The sequence below is a fragment of the Desmodus rotundus genome, chromosome 12, assembly GCF_022682495.2.
Source record: "Desmodus rotundus isolate HL8 chromosome 12, HLdesRot8A.1, whole genome shotgun sequence".
Lineage (NCBI taxonomy): Eukaryota > Metazoa > Chordata > Mammalia > Chiroptera > Phyllostomidae > Desmodus > Desmodus rotundus.
This window is the reverse complement of record NC_071398.1, coordinates 46,748,089-46,766,074: the sequence shown is the minus strand read 5'-3', so window position 1 is coordinate 46,766,074 and position 17,986 is coordinate 46,748,089. Positions and strand designations below refer to the sequence as shown.

The 17,986-nt window shown below is 58.2% G+C and overlaps 2 protein-coding genes and 3 non-coding genes across 6 annotated transcripts; 4 read left to right on the top strand and 1 right to left on the bottom strand.

The window, feature by feature from the left end:
* The first annotated feature begins 321 nt into the window (after positions 1-321).
* On the top strand, positions 322-5,632 carry LOC112310138 (Friend virus susceptibility protein 1). 2 transcript variants are annotated; one of them, XM_024566376.3, is made up of 5 exons: positions 322-375; positions 1,611-1,657; positions 2,309-2,400; positions 3,559-3,597; positions 4,000-5,632. In XM_024566376.3, exon 5 carries the CDS (start codon positions 4,036-4,038, stop codon positions 4,903-4,905), a length of 870 nt encoding a protein of 289 aa, XP_024422144.2. In that variant the 5' UTR covers positions 322-375; positions 1,611-1,657; positions 2,309-2,400; positions 3,559-3,597; positions 4,000-4,035; the 3' UTR covers positions 4,906-5,632. The 2 variants fall into 2 exon arrangements, with proteins under 2 accessions (XP_024422144.2, XP_053770993.1); XM_053915018.2 differs by lacking the exon at positions 322-375 and adding an exon at positions 474-727.
* Positions 1,447-1,538, top strand: LOC112310254 (small nucleolar RNA SNORD88). Its single transcript, XR_002975367.1, has one exon. It is a non-coding gene; the product is annotated as a small nucleolar RNA SNORD88 (small nucleolar RNA).
* LOC112310252 (small nucleolar RNA SNORD88) lies at positions 3,378-3,468 on the top strand. Its single transcript, XR_002975365.1, has one exon. It is a non-coding gene; the product is annotated as a small nucleolar RNA SNORD88 (small nucleolar RNA).
* Positions 3,835-3,925, top strand: LOC112310256 (small nucleolar RNA SNORD88). Its single transcript, XR_002975368.1, has one exon. It is a non-coding gene; the product is annotated as a small nucleolar RNA SNORD88 (small nucleolar RNA).
* A 1,941-nt stretch (positions 5,633-7,573) lies between the features above and the next one.
* Positions 7,574-11,507, bottom strand: ACP4 (acid phosphatase 4). The gene is made up of 11 exons (XM_053915021.1): positions 11,391-11,507; positions 11,216-11,320; positions 11,057-11,143; positions 10,218-10,364; positions 9,908-10,006; positions 9,733-9,828; positions 8,850-8,982; positions 8,695-8,777; positions 8,134-8,258; positions 7,763-7,941; positions 7,574-7,689 (listed from the first exon to the last, which is right to left on the bottom strand). The coding sequence occupies exons 1-11, from the start codon at positions 11,505-11,507 to the stop codon at positions 7,574-7,576; spliced, it is 1,287 nt and encodes a 428-aa protein (XP_053770996.1).
* Positions 11,508-17,986: the final 6,479 nt, after the last annotated feature.

The window sequence follows — 17,986 nt, the reverse complement described above, 5'->3', positions numbered from 1 at the left end:
CCTGTCACGAAGGCAATTCCAGCGGCTTCCCTTTCTGGCCCCGCCCATACTCGGGGTCCTTGCCCTTCGAGGTCCGCCTTGGGGGCCATCCACAGAATTGCCTGACGCCCCTGGCAAGACAACGGGAGGCGACAGTTCCTCGCTTGTTTTTCTATGCCTCCAGAGACAACATCTTAGGCCCTTGTCAGGAAGTTTCTAGTGGGAGAGACACTGTCCTGTCCCCAAGCAACAAAGCGGGGTTTCCGGCACCGGCGGGGACACTAGATGCCGCGGGGCGGAGTCCGGGCTGGCCGTGGGGCGGGCCTTGCGATCGGCGCGCGCTATAAGAACGGACACGAGGCAACCCGCATACACTTTGAAGAAAGTGGAGGCTGGGTGAGGTGTCTTTAAGTTTCTGGTATCTTCCCGGGTCTTTGGGGCCTGGGCCGCCCGTGTAATGCGGTGCCCGGGGCTGCGACGGAGTGGCCTCGTCGCAGTGGGTGGGAGCACGGCCTTCGTAGTGGCCCTGCGCGCGCTCGGAGGCGAGGCCGGGGGTACCCCCGCGGGGCGGGCGATGGCATCTGGAGCGGGTGGTGGCTCTTTGGAGGTGTTTACAGCCGGGAGGACTCTTGCCGCCGGAGCCAACGGGAGCCTCCGGGGCTAGCCCTTCTTTGTCTGCACCGCAAACTGGCTACGCCATGTCTGCGGCCCACGTCGCGGGGCTGCGCCATCTTGTCCATCTTTCTCGGTGGGTGGGTGGGGAGGCGAGCGCGTGTGACAGCGAGGTCTGAGATTTTTCCACCCGGTGCTGGATGCATGTGCCTTCCTTAAGACATCGCTCCAGTTTTTCCAATCCGAGGAGGCTGGCATTTTTTTGCAACCTTGACCAAAGACTCTGGAGTCGGGGCGGGGGGCGGTTAGGGTCCCAGGGGTCACTAAGGAAAAACTGGGAGTGGGGACTCTTAAGTGAATTACTGGTCTGTTTCTGAGAAGCAGATAGGAATGCTCTTAAGAGGAAGTAAACGAGGCCTGTGCTCACCTTCAGGAATCATTTTGACACAGTCGCTCCACATAGTTTGTTACGTGTTAGTTCTGGGCTCATAGGGCCCTAAGGTCTTGGGCTTCTGTCTCCTGGCTGCTGAGCAATGCATGCCACGCCCTGGCCAGGGCTCGCAGCCTGCGGGCAGTGTGCTGATCTTCTATCTCCCTGTGACCCAGCCAGAACTCCCTCGAGCTGAGTTTCTTAACAGTGGTAACTTCACTGTGTCTGCATTGTTTCTGCTTAGTGTTTTGAAAGTAAATTTCTTATTTCATCCAAAAGAGTTACCACTTATGTACCAAAAATAACATTTTCTACTTGGTGATAATGCCATTGTCACCCCTAATGTTTGCCGGTCTCTAAATGCCATTAGCATGGTCTCTGTCCCTGAAGGTGAGTGGCCTCGGGGGCTGGTTGAGGGCAGACCGGGGCTCCCATGATGTTCAGCACTGGGCTCCGACCACCTGTGAGGACACAGTGCCCCCCCAGGACCTTTGACACCTGGGGGTCTGAGGGGCCCTGGTTTGGATGTTTTCTGGACGCCCAGACTGGTTTCTTCACCCACCCTCACCAAGTTCTTCCTGTGTTACAGGTTTCTCTCTTCAAGCGTCCAGAGCCACCCACCACCACCCGGTCTGGGTAAGAACCCTTGCTCCCATTCCCTGACCCACCCAGGTCTAAAGTCTCCCACGTTTTGAGTGACTTCACGTATCCTTGGGGCCTAATTTATATGCCAACAGTCATGTTCAGTATTTACATACAAACCCCAGCACTGCTGTTTGTGGGTTTGAAGGTGTCAGCCAAGCGACTGTGTTCCTGAGCCTCAGTTTCTGTGCCTGTAGAGCAGACACCACATGTGGGGAGCACAAGGGACAGGAGTCTGTCCCCTCACAGCTAGGGGGAGGTGGGCACCAAGGGTTGAATTGAGTGAAATACACAGGCTCTGAAAGGGATAAATACACATGTATTTGAAGTGGGGGGCTAACCAGAAGTCCAATTTTCAGACTTAACAGAAGAAACTGAATGGCTCCCGGCTTTATCTCTGTCAGTGCCTAGGGGTAGACTGACTAGGGGTAGAGTGTATCTTTAGACAAGCTGAGACAGCTTCCTGTGAGTCAAATGCACAAAAACAGTTACAGTTCTTGACACAGTAGATGTTGTTAAAGGGACACAGTGTATCTGGCAAATGTTTCACGAGTGTTTCAAAGACCTAAATCACAAAATAGGCCTGGATATGTGGTATCCAATAAGAGGCAGGTGTTCTCAGCTCTGTGCCTTGGATGTCCGCAGTGGCGGGAACACCAGCTGGCTGCAGGGAAATCAGACAGGAAGTCTTCTCCCAGTTCTCAGCGGCCCTTCAGGGAGGAGAAACTGCTTTCTGGGTAAGCTCAGGTTCCGGGGCACTAACTGTCTCTCTGGTGGGCTGACACTCTTCGCCCAGGCATCCTCTGCAGGGCTCTGCACATTCATTGCCCCCTGGGGGACTTTCTGGGGAAGTGTGGAGGACCGAAGGTGCCAGCTGGGTGGGGGGAGGAGGAAGAACAGGATGTCCAGGGCAGGCTGGGGAAGAGGGTCATGGAATGTGTCTTGATTTCTAAGGCAGCCTGGTCTGACAGGCGCTCTGTTCTGTGTTGTCCAGTTGAGTAGCCACTGGCCACGTGTGGCTCTTGAGTACCACCGGAAGTGTGGCTAGTGCCCCTGGGAACCAGATTTCTTAATTTTATGTAAATTTGAATAGTGTCTTTGTCTTCCAGACAGCACCTTCCTACACAAGCCTTGGGTTTAAGCCTTTCTGCCTGCTAAAGAGTAGCTCACACCACTTTTTCTAAATCACCAGATCCTCCCTGCCTCCCGATGAAAGGCGAATAACCTTTCCTTGGCTCCCAGAAGGTTCTGGTACAGCGGGTTCCCCAAGTTAGAGAGCAGGGAAGAGCGATGCAGGACTCTCCCAGAGCTGGAGGCTTCAGAGAGCTGGGTGGGGAAAGCAGGCCTGAGGCGCAGGCAGAGCAGGTGCTGCGGGGCCTCGTCTGGCCACCTGGGAGCTGAGCCACAGGAGGCGCCCCCTTCGTCTCCCTGGGTTCTTGTCTGCAGGGCGAACCTATGTTTATTTTAAGCGCTGGGGCTGAGGGCAGCTGCTGCAGGTCACACAAGAAGTGACATCCAGAGTTAAGCCACTGAGAGGTGGCCATGGGGAGGTGTGGTGTCAGAGGCAGGCTATGGGGGTTGCCTCTTGGCAGGTCAGGAGCCAACTGTTGGTCATTTTTCCTGCCTGGGTCTCTTGAGTTCTTGTCTGTGTCGTCCCCTTAGTGCTCTGGCCAATAGCTCTGGGACCTGGGTGAGGGCAGGGACTAGGGCAATGGGGCCTCCATGATGTCCAGCACTGGGCTCTGACCTTCCCTGAGGACACAGTGCCTCCTGGGACCTTTGACACCCAGGAGTCTGAGGGGCCCCGGTTCTGGGGAGGGGCAGACGGGGGTGTGGTTGCCTTGCACCCCACTCATCTCATGCCGCCATCCCCCCACCCCCACTTCTTCCTGCAGGCAGTTCCTCCAGGAGCGGAAGGGCCCATCCATCCCTCGGTAAGAGCAGGACGGGCTCCCCCGTCTGTACTTGGAATGTATGCACTTTGGCGGTGGTGTGAAGGCGAATGTGGAGCAGTTAGGCTGAGCCAGGCACCGTTCTCAGCCCTCAGTTCATTGACTCTTCACAGTAACGCTGTGGGGTTGTGGGGGGAGCGAAGGGAAGTGTACAAAGGAGGGGGTGGGGGCGTTGCAGGGAGACATTCTGTGTCAGGGGTCCCAAAAGGGCTGAGGCTGGGGCCCCCATGATGTCCAGCACTGGGCGCTGACCTCCCATGAGGACACTGTGCCCCCTGGGACCTTTGACACCCAGGGGTCTGAGGGGTACCAGCTCTGGGCGGGTGTTGAGGGCTGTACCTGTTTCCCCCACCTGATGACAGCTCCTGTGGCAACATCCCTCAGGCTGCCTGCTGTTCCAGGGCGACTGTGACCGTGACCATGGCCAAGAGAGCGCTGGCGCCCACCCAGGCGGGGCTGGGGGACGACTACTACAAGTACACTGAACTCCTGGCCATCTCGCAGCGCTTCAAGCAGAACCCCAACGAGCTCATGACCTCCTGGATCCTGCGCGTGTACGACCAGGGTGGCTCGGCCCTGTCCCTGACGGCCCAGGAGCTGACGCTGCTGGGCACCCTGACCAGCGATGCTGTCTTCAACCACCATTGCAAGGGCCTGCAGGGCGGCTGCAAGATGCTGCTCGCCTGGCTGCTGCTTGCCTGGCGCCAGCGCTGGAAGTCCTTCCTGCACTTCGAGGGCGCCGAGCTGCCCTTCCGGCCCTGGGCCACCATGGAGGAAGGCATCCAGCTGGTGCGCGAGCTGGGCATGCTGGCCTGGATCTACCACGAGTCCGCCTCGTCCCCTGTGCCCGAGCAGCTGCCGAGGCCTGCTCCCGAGGACTTACCCTTCACGCACCACCTGCAGCGGCACCTGCTGATGGCTGCACCCCCTGAGCTGCGTGTCACGCTGGTCAGCGTGCTGGTCAAGGGCATGACGGTGCTGGAGGCGGTGATGCAGATCCGGGCCATCGCGGACATTGGCCTGCTCTGGCGCCACAATCAGCCGGGCCGTGCCAAGCTCATGCTGGGACCCAACCCAACGCGCAAGGACCTCCTGGGCTGGCTCCTGAGCCACGGTGTGCCCAAGGAGAAGGTGGACAAGCAGCCCACCAAGGTCCTCCTGGAGCTGTACGTCAAAGAGGCCAAGGGCTGCCAGAGCCATCTGGCCTACATGCTGGGAGAGGAGCAGCCCGCGCCGTGTGCCTACTCTGACCAGGCCTGCGGGGAGGAGCAGCCCATGTGCCCTGACTAGGAGCCCGGCAGGGAGGGGGCCCCCGGGGAGCTGAGTCCTCGGAGGCATGACGCCAAGCCCTGAGCATCCCTGAGGTGGACTGAGGGGCCCCCCACCTGCTCTTGGGCTTCCTGGGGGCAGGCTACCCCCACATAGTTTTTGAGGAGCCCAGAAGGATGTGTCCCAGCCCCTAGCCACTCCATGAGCATTACCGGCCGGAGCAGGTGGCGGGAAGCCCGCTGGCTGGGCACACGGAGGTTCCTTGGAGACCCCAGCAGGCGGACATTTCAGCCCAGGTGTTAAGAAGGGTGGGTGGCCACCCTTCTGCCCCATGGTCCCCCAAAGCACTACAGGCCCAGGGGGGAGGCCCCCTGGCCCACACCATGAATGAAGTTTGTGCCCCTTTTCCTAAGGGCTTTTTGTGTATTTGTTTTTAATGCATTGTTTTTACTTAATACTTTAAGCATATATACACTTTGGGACCCTCTTTCCTCTTGTCATAGTTTTTCTTGTAAGACTGTTTTATAAGACTGTTTTGTAGCCCTGGCTGCCATGGCTCGGTGGGTTGAGTGCCGACCTGTGAACCAAAGGGTCAGCGGTTTGATTCCCACTCAGGGCGCACGCCTGGGTTGCTGGCCAGGCCCCCAGTGGGGGCCGTACAAGAGGCAGCCAGTCACCATATCTTTCACACATGGATGTGTTTCCCTCCCTCTTTACCTCCCTTCCCTTCTCTGAAAATAAATAAAATCTCTTTTTAAAAAAAAGACCTATTTTGTAATTCCTTTCCCTTCTGAAGCAGACCTCCTTGCTCGCTTGGGGAAATAACGGCCAGGCCAGCCTTAGCCGGTTTCTCCAGCAGCACATGTGGCCTCTGCTCAGCGTCTGGGCCCTTTGTGAGGACGGACAGCCCTGGCTGTCGGTGCTGAGCACCCTGGGGCGGCGGGGAGGCGCTCACATAGCACATGGCCACCTGTGGACCCTGGTGTTCCACACAGCCCCCTGCAAAGGCGAACCCAGAACATCACAGGGCAGAGATGGTCTGCACAGCAGCCGGCGCAGGGGAGGCCTGGCTCTCCACAGGTGTTCCCAGGGGTGTGTGGAGGAGGGTCCGCCCACAGGACCCACTCACAGCAGCAGGGGCACCTGCCAGAGCTAGCTGGGTCCTCCCTGGATCTTAGCAAGAAGTTGGGTCTCAGCCCAGGTCCCAGAAGGACACAGGGCACCTCCAGGAACAATGATGGGTGGGATGGTAGGGTGTCTGAGGACTCTTGGCAAAGCTACCTTTAGGGTCCAAGGCCTAGTCCCCTGCCCTCAATGCTGGGGACTGGGCAGACCAGGGTGAGGCTGCACTGGGAGCCCCAGCCCTTTTCCTCTCAGTCCTGGGGGGCCTGGACCCTGATTTTCCCAGTGGAGGTTGGAAAGGCCCTGGTAGCTGGAAATGACTTCCAGCCACAACCCCCCCCTCCTCTGACCCTCCAACTTGACCACTTGGAATGGGCACCAAGTGACAGAGGAGTGGCCGCTGCACACCAGGCTCCCCCACCCCGCAGTGTTCTAATTTGGGGTGTTTCACATTTGCCTGATAGGGCCACACGTGTAGGGCAAGGCCACACCAGGAGGAGACTTCCCCAGCCTCAGGGAGCCCGACCTGGCCCGTGGGCGGGGTGGGCAGAGCCTCCCGGGCAGTGTGGAGGGTTGAACACAAGAGTGCAAGTGCTGGCCCAGAACCGCACCTGGGCCGCACCCAGCCCCACAAGGCCTGCGGTGTTACCCCCAGGTGTGCGGTGGCTTGCAGCACCGCCCAGTGCTGCAGCCACAGGCGGCTGACAAGCAGTGGAAATGTGGCCGGTGTGACTGGGACCTGCGTTGTACATTTTACTCAAATGGCCAAGTGGCATCCCTGAGAGAAGGATACCAGCCGCACCTCTGCCAGTCCCTAGAGGTCAGTCTCAGAGGCCATGCGGTCTGATGGCTTTGCTAGATGGGCTGGGGTCCCTGAGAGGCCAGTCACCTACCCAGAGTCACACAGCCTCAGGGGCAGTGCTGACTGCCCAGCCTTGGGGCCAGCTCAGCTTTGGATTCTCCCTGCACAAGACAGGCCTGACCCGCACCCTGAGGAGCAGAGGGAACTGCCGGAGCCGCTCAGCTCCAGGGCATTGAGTCTGAGTGGCGTGGGACCCACAGAGGGTCTCCCGGAGCAGCCACAGCTTTGCCAGGCATCACGGGCACGTGGGCCCCACACAACACATGTGCCACGCCTGCAACTAACAGGAGCCCCATGTCCTCACCCCTGCTGTTATGCATGTGGGGAAACATAAATATGCCCATACACATGCCTCACATGGGCACTACGCACATACCAACACGGCCACACATGCCTGTCACAGACATGCACAGACGCAGCAACACATACAGTCTCCCTGCACGCATACATTAAAAGTGCAGAAACCTTCACACCGATGTCGACTCTCGGACCACATGCACGTGTGTGCACAGGCCGTGCACGTGCACACGGATGCACACAGGTGCACGCTCCCACAGAAACGCTCTGGGCTTCCAGGCCCTGGTGCCCTCGGCGCCCCGCACGCGCGCAGGCGGACAGAGTAAGTCACGGGAGCCAGCGCAGTGGGTGAGCAGACATGTTGGGGTCCAGGGGCAGCGGTGGGGACGGGGTGCCCTGTTCCGCGGCTCACACGGGTTCTCCCCAGGCCCGCAGGCAGCCGGGTCTCCAGGCCAGCAGGCCCAGCCCCAGGCTGAGCGCCGCCAGCACGGCCACAGCCCCAGCCAGCAGGGGCACCACGGCGGCTGCAGGGAGAACGGGAGGGGTCAGTCTCGGGACCGTACCCCTCCTGCCCCCACTCCAACGCCGAGGCCTCACCCGTGGGAGCGGCAGGCTCGTGGGAGCCGTGGCAGGGGACCCCGCTAGCCGGAGGCCGGGCCGGGGCGGTCAGCTGGCGGAAGCGGCCCAGCGGGCAGGGCGCTGGGCACCCGGGGAGGCCGAGGCTCAGGGGTGCGCCGGCGGAGTCGTTGCGGTAGAACAGGGAGACGGTGACGTTCCTGCAGGGAGGCAGGAGGCGGTGGCCGGCGGGCGCCTACTCGCCTCCCTGACACCGACCTTCAGTCCCGAAATAACGGTGCTCTTGACTGCCACCTGTCCAGCTCCGCGCGGCGGCGCCCCGGGCCGGCTCCCCATCCCTCCTCCCGCGTGAGCCGTCTGCCCTGCGCAGTCCCAGGGCCACCGCTCCTCACCCCTTGTCTCCGTCCGGGTCCCCGAGGTGCCTCCGGAACTCGAAGCCGAGGCAGGCGGCATAGGGCGGGATGTGGCCGTCGTAGAGGCCCAGCGCGCCCTGGAGAGCCAGCAGGGTGCTGTCGTGCTGCCGGCGGATCAGAGCTGAGCCGGCTCCTCGCCGGGTGCCTCCTTCCCCCCAACTCCAGCCTCGTGCATCCCGCAGCCTCCTCCCAGATGCACGCCCCAACCCCAACCTGCTCACCCTGGAGGCAGGCCGGGCCAGTTTACAGGTAGTCACTCAATAACGATTGGTCAAACGGACCATGAAGCGACATTGGATAGCTCCATGAAATGGCCCGCCCTTCCAGAAGAGGTAATTTCTCTCAGAACGCCACCTCCTCCCTCCTTGCAGGCTCTATACCTCTAGTGACATAGAGTCCAAGAGGATGGTTTGCAGATACGGGACCCAAACCAGTGGGCTGAGGGTCCCCCTCTACCACTGGCTCTTCCTCAGCCAAACCGCCCAGCCCCGCATCCCTGCGCCCACCTGGCCCTGGCTGCCTCCCTTCCCGAAGACTCACAGCTGAGTACATAACCATCTTGAGAGGCAGCCCCAGGCGCTGGACCCGAGAGAAGTTAGCCAGGATGGCGTCCAGCAGTATCCCTGAGAGTGCGAAACCGGGGTGCTGAGAACCCCCAGAGGGAAGCGGCCCAGCCTCCCAGCCCCACACCTCACCCCCTGTCAGCTGGGCCTTCTCTGCCGCCCGGGGTGGGCCCATGTGGGCCCCGATATCCAAAGCAGAGATCTGGGCTAGGGTCCGCAGGACGTCTGGAGAGGCCCAGGATGGGAGGGGGAGACCGTGGGCTCGCTGGGGAGAGACACGGAGAGAGGACGACATGACTGGGATGTCCTGTCCTCCCCAACGTCTGTGCTCCTCTCCATTCCCTGCAATCTTCTCTCCACCTCACCCCCATCGGAACCCCTCATGGGCTGGGGCTGGTCAGGAAGTTGTGGCTTGGGCAATTATTAGTAATCACCATCGTTGCCAGTCCAGAAGCCCTTATCTGAACCCTAGGGCCCCGAGGTGTTTCAGGATTCGGACGTTTGGCATTTTTGACAGGTCGGCTGGTGCTGAGACCACACACCTCGTAACTCCCTGCGGGGCCCAGGGCAGCCCCGTAGTCTCGCACATTGCTAGTCCCACTGTGCAATTAGGGACAGTCCCCCGACGCGGAGCGGGAGGGACCCTGAAGCTCCGTATGAGGAGCATCACGAGTTTCAAGTCAGCTCCTGCTGCCTGGGTTTGGATCGGGGTGCTTCTGGGGCAAAGGAACCATGAGGGAGAAACCGCAAACAGGTAACCTCGAGCCCAGGTGCTGGCCTCACCGAGTACCAGGCACTATTCTAAGCTCATGGCAGGGATTAAGCTGTCTTAATCTCAGCAGCCCCAGGGGGTGTTCATCCCAGGGTCACCAGTCCCATCGTGCACATGGGGAACCTGAGGCACTAAAGGTCAAGGGACTTGCCTGAGGGGAACATGGGTATTGAGCAGCAAAGCTGGGGTTTGAGACAAGGCGCCCTTACACCCCCTGGCTGAGGGGGTGGGGCAGAGGCTGACCTGGCACATCAGCATGTCCAGAACTTTCCACGCCCTGCGGAGCGGCTCCCCGACCAGCGACAGCCCCGTGCAGTTCTCCAGGTGAGTCAGGAAGTCCTGGAGGGACCAGGCCAGGTGAGGGGGAGGGGCCAGACCTCCCCACCCCATCCCTGCCCCGTCCTGCCGCCCTGCTCACCGTCCAGCCCTCCAGGGCCATCTGGTACTCGGCAGCCTCTGTGGCCTCACGCAGCAGCTCACGGTATCGGGGACAGCTGCGCGTGGGGAACCTCAGCAGCTGGGGGGAACGGAGGCTCAGAGAGGACAGCAGCGTGGCCAGGGTGGGGGAGCCAGGGCTGGGTGGCCCTGGCTCTGGCTGCGCAGCTGGGGACAGTGGCTCCCCCATCTGGAGAACTCCACCCCGGGATGGTCTTGCTGCTCTGGCCTTCTCCTCAGGGTCTCTGCCTCTCTCCACCCCTCCCACCCGCGGCCTTGTCCAGTCCCCTGACCTTGTCCTCAGTGACGGGTACTGTGTGCACAGGGATGGGCCTCCAGGCGGCCTCGGGGTGCCCCGGGGCGGCCTCGGGGAACAGCCCAGCGAGGTTGGCCTGTGCGCTCTCCAGTGTCCGATCGAAGTCTGTGCTGCGGACGTACACCTGGGGGCGGGGTGGGCAGGCAAGGGGACCACAGTCGGAGTCAGAGGTCGGCAGCAGGGGCAAACCAAAAGCTTGGGAGTCGAAATATCAGGGCAGATTTGAGTGTCTAAGCTTCAGTGTTGGAAGTTGGGGTCAAGGTTCAGAGGACAATGGCAGGAAGTCAGATTCGGAGGTGTAGGATTAAGGGGGTCTGTTGAGTCAATAAAAGTCAAAAAGCAAGATCAGAATGGATGTTGGCTGGAAGCTGGAAGTCAAGATTAGTAGAGTGGGATGGAAGACGTGGGGTCAGAGTTCAGTACATGCCTATCAGGGGTCAGAGGTCAGAGGTCAGGAGGGCAAGTTGATTCAAAGAAAGTCAATGACAGAATCAGTCAAGTTTTGGCGTGAAAGCCTGGAGAGCAGGTCTGGCTGGTGTCAGCGAGAGTGGGAAGACAGAGGTGAAGGCCAGAAAATAAAGTCACAGTTGTTGGAGGTCAGAGGTAAGAGGTCAAGGTGTGACTCAGATTGGGATGGGGTCAGAGGTTGGAGTGGGTTAGTCAATGATTCAGGGTCAGAGATCAGACATAGGGTGCAGAGGAGGTTGATGGGAATCCAAGGCCAGACAGAGGTGGAGGCCCAGGGAGAGCACTGGAGTCAGGTGGGGGTCAGAGGTGGGAGGTCAAGCGGCCAGGTGAAGGTCAACAGGGCAGCACCTCCTCCCGCTGGTACTCGGGGCTGAGAAAGGCCTCGTAGCGACTCCTCAGGAAGCGACCCAGCTCCAGCTGCTGGTGGACCCCCTCCTGGGGACAGAGTAGGCTCAGCAGACCCCTCCCTGCCTGGCCCCACCACTCACAGCCACCCCAGCTCCTTACCGAGGTCAGCTGGCCCAGGCCTCGCGGCCACAGCCTGGAGGCCACCTCCTTGTGCGGGTCAGTGGGGTAGGAGGCCAGCGGGGCCCGGTCACCATGGCGGAACACCTGGGGAGGGGACCAGATCAGGGCCAGCCTGGGGAAGGCGAGGGGCCTGGCTGGGGTGGGGGCGCCTCACCACAGCCACGAACACCAGGGGTCCCTCTGTCAGGCCCTGGGGCAGCAGCAGCAGCAGCAGCAGCAGCAGCAGCAGGAGAGGTCTGGCGGGGCGGCCCTGAAACCCTGACCCAGCCATGTCCGCACAGCCAGACGCTGAGCTCAGCTGCCGGCTGTGCCGCAGCCACACCTGCCCATTACCTCCCCCCCGAACCCCGACCAGAGCGGGCCCCAGCACGCCTCCCTGGGAGCTGGCTCCCCCAGGCCTGCGCCAGCCTGATTAACCTGTGGACTAAGGTGTTCAATCCTTACCACAACCCCCAAGAGGTGTTCATCCAGTTCTCACCATTCCCATCATGCAGATGGGGAAACCGAGGCACAGAAGGGTCAAGTCACCTGACTGAGGGAACACAGGGGAGTGGCAGGCAAAGGTGAACTTTGAATCCAAGTGCCCGTAATCTGGGCACAGAAGCGAGGGGAACCCCTCCCCCACCCCACATTCTACACTCATAGTCTCTGCTCTCTCCTCACACCCTGCACCCCAGTCTGTTCTTCCTTTTTCTCACCCCTTAAATGTTGGGGCTCTTTGAGGATCTCTTGGGCTTTGTGGAGATTTCAGCTTCTTCCGGGGAAGAATAGGATGTTCACCCACAACTGGGAAAAGCCACCCTGGATTTAGACAGGCTGGGTTCAAACCCTCACTTCACCATTCACAAGCTGTGTGACTTCAGGCAAGTCACCACACCTCTCTGTGCCTCAGTTTCCTCATTCAGGAGATGAGGAAGAGCACAATCAGTTGCTCAGAGGATTAAATGTGTTCCAATACGTTCAGTGCTTTGGAATGGGGTTTTTGCACAGTAACTACTAGAGTGTTAGTTATTTCTTTAAAAAAGATTTTATTTATTTATTTTTGGAGAAAAGGAAAGGGAGGGAGAAACAGAGGGAGAGAAACATCAATGTGTGGCTGTCTCTTGCACACCCCCTACTGGGGACCTGGCCTGCAATCCAGGCATGGGCCCTGACTGGGAATCGAACCAGCCACCTTTTGGTTCACAAGCCGGTGCTGAGCCACACTAGCCAGGGCGATAGTGTTAGTTATGTATTGCTTTGTAGCAAATTACCCTAAAACTTAGTGGCTGAAGACAATTGCCATTTCTTTTCTCTCCCGGAGTTTGTGGGTCAGGAATCTGGGAGTGAGTGAGCTGGTGATGCCGGCCAGGGGTCTCGGGATGTTGCTGTCAAGCTCTCGGCCAGGGCTACAGGTCCTCGGGAAACTTGACGGTGGCTGGAAGAGCCACTTTGAGGCTTAGTGACATGGTTTTGGGCGGGCGGCCTCAGCTCCTCACCACGTGGACCTGTCCTGGGCTTCCTCACAACATGGCCAGCTTCTCCCAGACTGATGACTAAGCCTCAGAAGACACCCCCACCATTTCTGTCTTATTTTCACAGATGAGTCCTATTCCATGTGGGAGGGGAGTGCATGGGGCCTGAACACCAGAGGGTACCCTGGAGGCTAGCTCCTTGCTAAGCTTCTTCAAACAAATGAAGAGTCCTCTTCAGCCCGCTTCCTGTGCTTCCTGCATCTCCCCGAAATCCACATGTCGAAATCCTAATGCTTTATAAGACGACAGTATTAGGAGGTGGGGGCCTTTGGGAGGAGACTGGGTCGGGAGGGTGGAGCCCTCCTGCATGGGATTTGTGCCCTTAGAAAGGAGACCTCACAGAGCTCCCTCGCCCCCTCCACCATGTGAGGGTGCAGAGAAGCGGGCTGTCTGTAACCAGACCCCTAATCGACCAGCACCTGGACCTTGGACTTCCGGGCTCCAGAACCGTGAGAAGTACATGCATGCCATTTGCATGTCCCCAGTCATATTCTGTTACAGCTGCCTGAACGAGGAAAGGCAGGTCCCGTCCGAGATGCTTAACAGAATCGCGCTGCAGAGTCCCTTTGGCCGTGTGAGGGGATGTATTCACAGGTTGTGGGGGTTAGGACTGAGGCACCTTAGGGGACATGATTCAGCCCATCACCGGGCTGGGGAAGGGGGGACATCGAGGTTCTTCCCCCAAGGCCCACCCCACCCCTCCCATCCACTTTCCACCCTCAAGGCAAGACTGTCCTCTGGATTCCAGCTGGGGTCAGCTATTAAGGGGAGCGGGAACTCTGAGGACACTCAGCACTGACTCACGTAGCTCCAGTCTCTCCCATCTCTTGGGCTTCAGGCAACCGGGACCCCTCCCCAGCCCCTTTCCACCCTGCAGTTGTGTATTAATTCATTTGTTCAGGCTGCCATAGAAATGACCGCACACTGGGTGCCTTAGACACCAGGAATTCATTCTCTCTCATTCCGGAGGTCAGGCCAGAACTGCCACCACGTCCAGGCAGGGTTGGCGCCTCCTGAGGGCTGTGAGGAAGGCAGGCTCCGATCTTGGCCTCTCCCCTAGCTTCGGGCATCGCTGGCAGCCCTTGTGTTCCTTGGTCTGCAGACGGGGAGTTCTATGTTCTCTGCGTGTGCCCGTCTCTGGGTCTCTCTTCCTACGAGGAGGAAGCCAGGGATAACCTCATTGTAACTGATTACATCTGCCAAGACCCTGTTTCCAAACAAAGTCACATGCACGGGTCCCAGGGGTGAGCACCTGAGCAGATCTGTTGGGAAAGCTAAGCTGGGCCACTGTGACTTCCACTGCCTCTGAGCAAGGTCCCTGCAGGAAGCTGTCTCCGGTGGACCCCTGGAGCTGGGCCTGCTGCTTTCGGCGGTGAGGCTGAGGCAGAACACCCTGCCCGAAGTCTTTAGGCCCTTCTGTGCACGTACACGCGTCTTACCGAAGGGAGATCGAACCGGAAGTGCAGTTGTGGAATCTTTGTTTTTCAGTTAATGTCTCTCCCTTTTTAATACCCAATCTCCCTTCTTCAAATGTCTTCCATTTCCCCCCAAATATCATTGACAGCTGCTTTGCCCAAAGCATAACCCAGTTCTGATCACCCATCAAAACTGCCCACAGGTTTCTTGTGGATTTTTTTAAAATACAGAAAGACCCCTTGCTTTTGGGTTGTTGTTTTTGTTTTATTTGTTTGTTTTGTACTGTTTTGTGCACGGCCTTGCCCTGCTGAATGCCTTGCCTTCTGGAATTGTCTGGCTGGCGTCCTGAGGTGTGTCATTCCACAGCCGATCCTTTTCACTCCTGGTAGCTGTGTTGTACAACGTCACTGGGACATTGATTTGGCCAACCCTGACTCACTGCTTGTCGGGGAATATATTTGACATACAATACAGAGTCTGACCGAGGTACGTCCTGATCGAGGGTGGGGGGAGGGTAATAAATAATATGGGTGTAATAATTTGTAGTTTTAACTTGAACACCTCGCCTAAATTGTCACAGGGTGTGCTTGAGTGTGATACTGTTGTGTTACGGGACGACATGCTCATGATTTTGTAATAAAAGATTTTGTCGTAAAAAGGGATATTTGTGCAGGACCCCATATATATATATATATATATAAATATATATAAATATGTAAATGTAAGTACATATTCCATAAATGACCACAGAGCACCTTGAGTATTCATTCTGGGGTTAGAAACAGCTTTTAGCAAGGTGGGCTCCGTGGTTCATGAGGGACAGCTGCCCTGTTTCTCTCCCCTCTGTGTTTCTGGGAACCTGGAGGTCAGTTCTACAGGTGTGATGGACAAAAAGAGAGTTAAGTGTCTCCAACAGCAGCAGGAGGGCTGGCGGAGTAAAACTCAGTGATGGCCGGCGCTCTGTGGGAGCCACGGGCGCCTCACCATGCCAGAGGGTGGGGAAGCAGTAACTGCCGCTCCCACCCTCAAAACGGGCTGCCAGTCTCTGGAAGGTCCAGTCCAACCTCTGCTGAACCTCGAAGCCTTGTGTCTGGCAGACCCGTTGGTGGGAAGGCACCTGGGTCACCTACCTGCTCTCCCTTGAGCGGTCCCTGTGCCTCCCTGCTCACAGCCCTCTCCCTTGGCTCCCCAGCACCCTCGGGTGGAGGGAGACGAACTCCTCAGTGTAGTGTGAACAGTCTGATGCCCTTCTCAAAGTCCTGATCCCAAGTGCAGACACTGAATGGGACATTCTGCACCCAAGAGCTCTGGACCCCCAAGCCTCTGCCCCAGGGTCCCCTCTACCCAGAATGCCCTTCTCCATCGCCACGGCCACCATTCTGGTCTCCTAGACAACCCCCTCTCAGGCTCAGGTGGCTGATCTCCCCTCTCTGTGTCAGAGGCCCAAGCCAAGCAGGGGGAGGTCGAGTACCGGGCAGCGGAGGACCCATGGCCATGAATTTTCAAGAAGTGAGGGCGGATCCGGCGGGGGAAAGGGAGGCCTGGGGCCAGGGAGGGAGGGGATGGGTCCTGACCTCTGACAACCCCCCGCAACACAGAACGTGACTCTGGCCATCGCCGTGTTCACCATCCTCGCTTCCATCTACTTCTTCAACAAGGTGAGCGGAAGAGAGCCAGGCAGGGGGCTGCGTCCGTTCGGGCCCGTTCCATCGTCCTGGCCTCTCTCTCTCCCCTGTCCCTGTGTCCCTCTGTCTCTCCTCCTCTCTTAGGCGCAGCAATGAGAAGAAACAGGACAGCTTAAGCCAAGATCCCTGCGCTGCTTCGGCCATGACTCTGGCCTCTGAAACCCAATAAATGTGACTGAACCAGCACATCCGGCTCCGTCCCACCACCTTGGGCCGACCCTGTTGGAGGGGCCAGGGGCCTGAACCCCTGGGTCTGAGGGAGGAGGGGCTGGGGCAAGGGGCTAGCTGCGTTCTCACCTGAAAAGACACAGGCGTGGGCCGGGTTGCTCAGTGAGTTGGAGCGTGGGCCCATACTCCAGAAGGTTGCCATTTGATCCCCAGTCGGGGCACGTAAAGAGGGCAGCTAATAGATGTCTCTCTCTCTCACATCAGTGTTTCTCTCTCTTTCCCTTTCTGTCTCTCTAAAATCAATGAAAACATATCCTCAATGAGGATTAGAAATTTTTTTTCATTTCAACGCAAGATCTGAGAAGACTACTCCTGAACAGGGTAACTGAACATCCTGGGTTTCCCAGGAAAGTCCTGGCAAATTCTCATTAGGGATGGGATCCTAGTTGCCCATAGATTCCCATTTTGTCCGGGGCGGGGGTACAAACCCCTGGGGCCGGTGGTTCCCGAATCCTTGGTAATCGGGCCTTCTTCAGTCTGCCAGCGTCCCGATCTGGACAGCTCTTCAAGAGGCCTTAATTGCAATACTAGGAACAACCACATGGAGGCAGTGTTGGACTATTTTCCCAGCCAGAAGGTAGTCCAGTCCCAGAGGGAAGCGGCTGGCTGCAAAACCATTATTCTGACACCAGGGAGGAGGGGTCTTTGCTGTTTCCACCCCCTCGTCCCTCCACCTCTCTGCCTGGGCTACCTTGGACCCTCGCTTCAGCCCCCCTGTCTCTCTTCACCCATCACAGGGGTCTTTCTACACCAGAAGCTGACCCTCTCCCTCCCTGCTCACAGCCCTCCCAGGGCTCCCCAGCCCCCAGACAGGACTCACAGCCCCTCAGCCTGGCATCGAAGGCTGTGTGATCTGACTCCCTCCAGTCTTTACTTTTTAAAAATTTCGTCCATTTCCTAAGCCCCTGCCATGGCCTATCCTTAACCACATAGAACTCAGAGATGTTTTTTAAAGATTTTATTTATTTATTTATTTATTTATTTATTTATTTATTTATTTTTAGAGAGGGGAAGGGAGGGAGAAAGAGAGGGAGAGAAACATCAGTGTGAGGTTGCCTCTTGTGAGCCCCCTACTGGGGACCTGGCCTACAACCCAGGCATATGCCCTGACTGAGACTCAATCAAACCCGTGTCCCTTTGGTTCGCAAGCCAGGGGGAGCCACACCAGCCAGGGCTGAGATGCCTTTTTTTAAATGCCCCAGTGCCTTTGCACATGCTGTGCCTTCTGCCTGGAGGGCCCTTTGCCACCTCTGTGTCAGCCCTTCCAGAAGGCTTCCTGGAAATCCTTCCCTCTCAGTTTGAGTCTCTGTCTGCCTCCACCCCTCCCACCTCCTCCCACTCTCCCCTCCTGTCTTTGGTGGCTGTAACTGAGAGTTTGAAGGGGGGGACCCAGAATAGACTCTGACTCCTGCTGGACACTCCCCCCTCCCCTGTGTGTGAATCATGGCTGTCAGTGTTTGCAAAACAATTTATTGACAAAGACGTTGGTCTTGGCATCCCCCGGGCTTTCCAACCACTTAGTGCTGGTTTTTCCATCCCCTGGGAGCCATCAGGGTCGCATTTTCACCAGACCACAGGCGCTGCAGAGGGATGGGGCTCAGCCCCGAGGCCCGTGGGTTTCCCTATGTGGGGAGGGGTTAAAACTCCCAGAGCCCAGCCCCACCCCGGCCCACTGAAACCACAACGCCTGGGGACAGGGCCCAGCCATCGATCAGATTTTAAAAGCTCCCCCTGGAGATTCTAATGCACCGACAGGGTCAAGAGGCATCACTGCAATGCATTTCCCGAAGACAGAGAGAGACAGATTTCCCCCCTGGGGCTCAGTGCACTTCCAAGGTAGCTCCTTGGACACATCAGAAGTCATGGAACGTGGAGCAAAAATTAACCTTTAGTTTGGCAACATTTGG

Bases quoted from the DNA above. Each gene is read 5' to 3' on its own strand.
- ACP4 (XM_053915021.1), bottom strand. From the start codon at position 11,507: ATGGCTGGGTCAGGGTTTCAGGGCCGCCCCGCCAGACCTCTCCTGCTG. The intron at 10,365-11,056 runs GTGCTGCCCTGT...CCCCGCCCCCAG, and splicing joins CCGAGTACCAGCGGGAGGAG to GTGTACGTCCGCAGCACAGA. The intron at 8,778-8,849 runs GTGAGGTGTGGG...TCGCACTCTCAG, and splicing joins GAAGGCCCAGCTGACAGGGG to GGATACTGCTGGACGCCATC.
- LOC112310138 (XM_053915018.2), top strand. From the start codon at position 678: ATGTCTGCGGCCCACGTCGCGGGGCTGCGCCATCTTGTCCATCTTTCT. The intron at 1,658-2,308 runs GTAAGAACCCTT...GGATGTCCGCAG, and splicing joins CCCACCACCACCCGGTCTGG to TGGCGGGAACACCAGCTGGC. The intron at 3,598-3,999 runs GTAAGAGCAGGA...AACATCCCTCAG, and splicing joins AAGGGCCCATCCATCCCTCG to GCTGCCTGCTGTTCCAGGGC.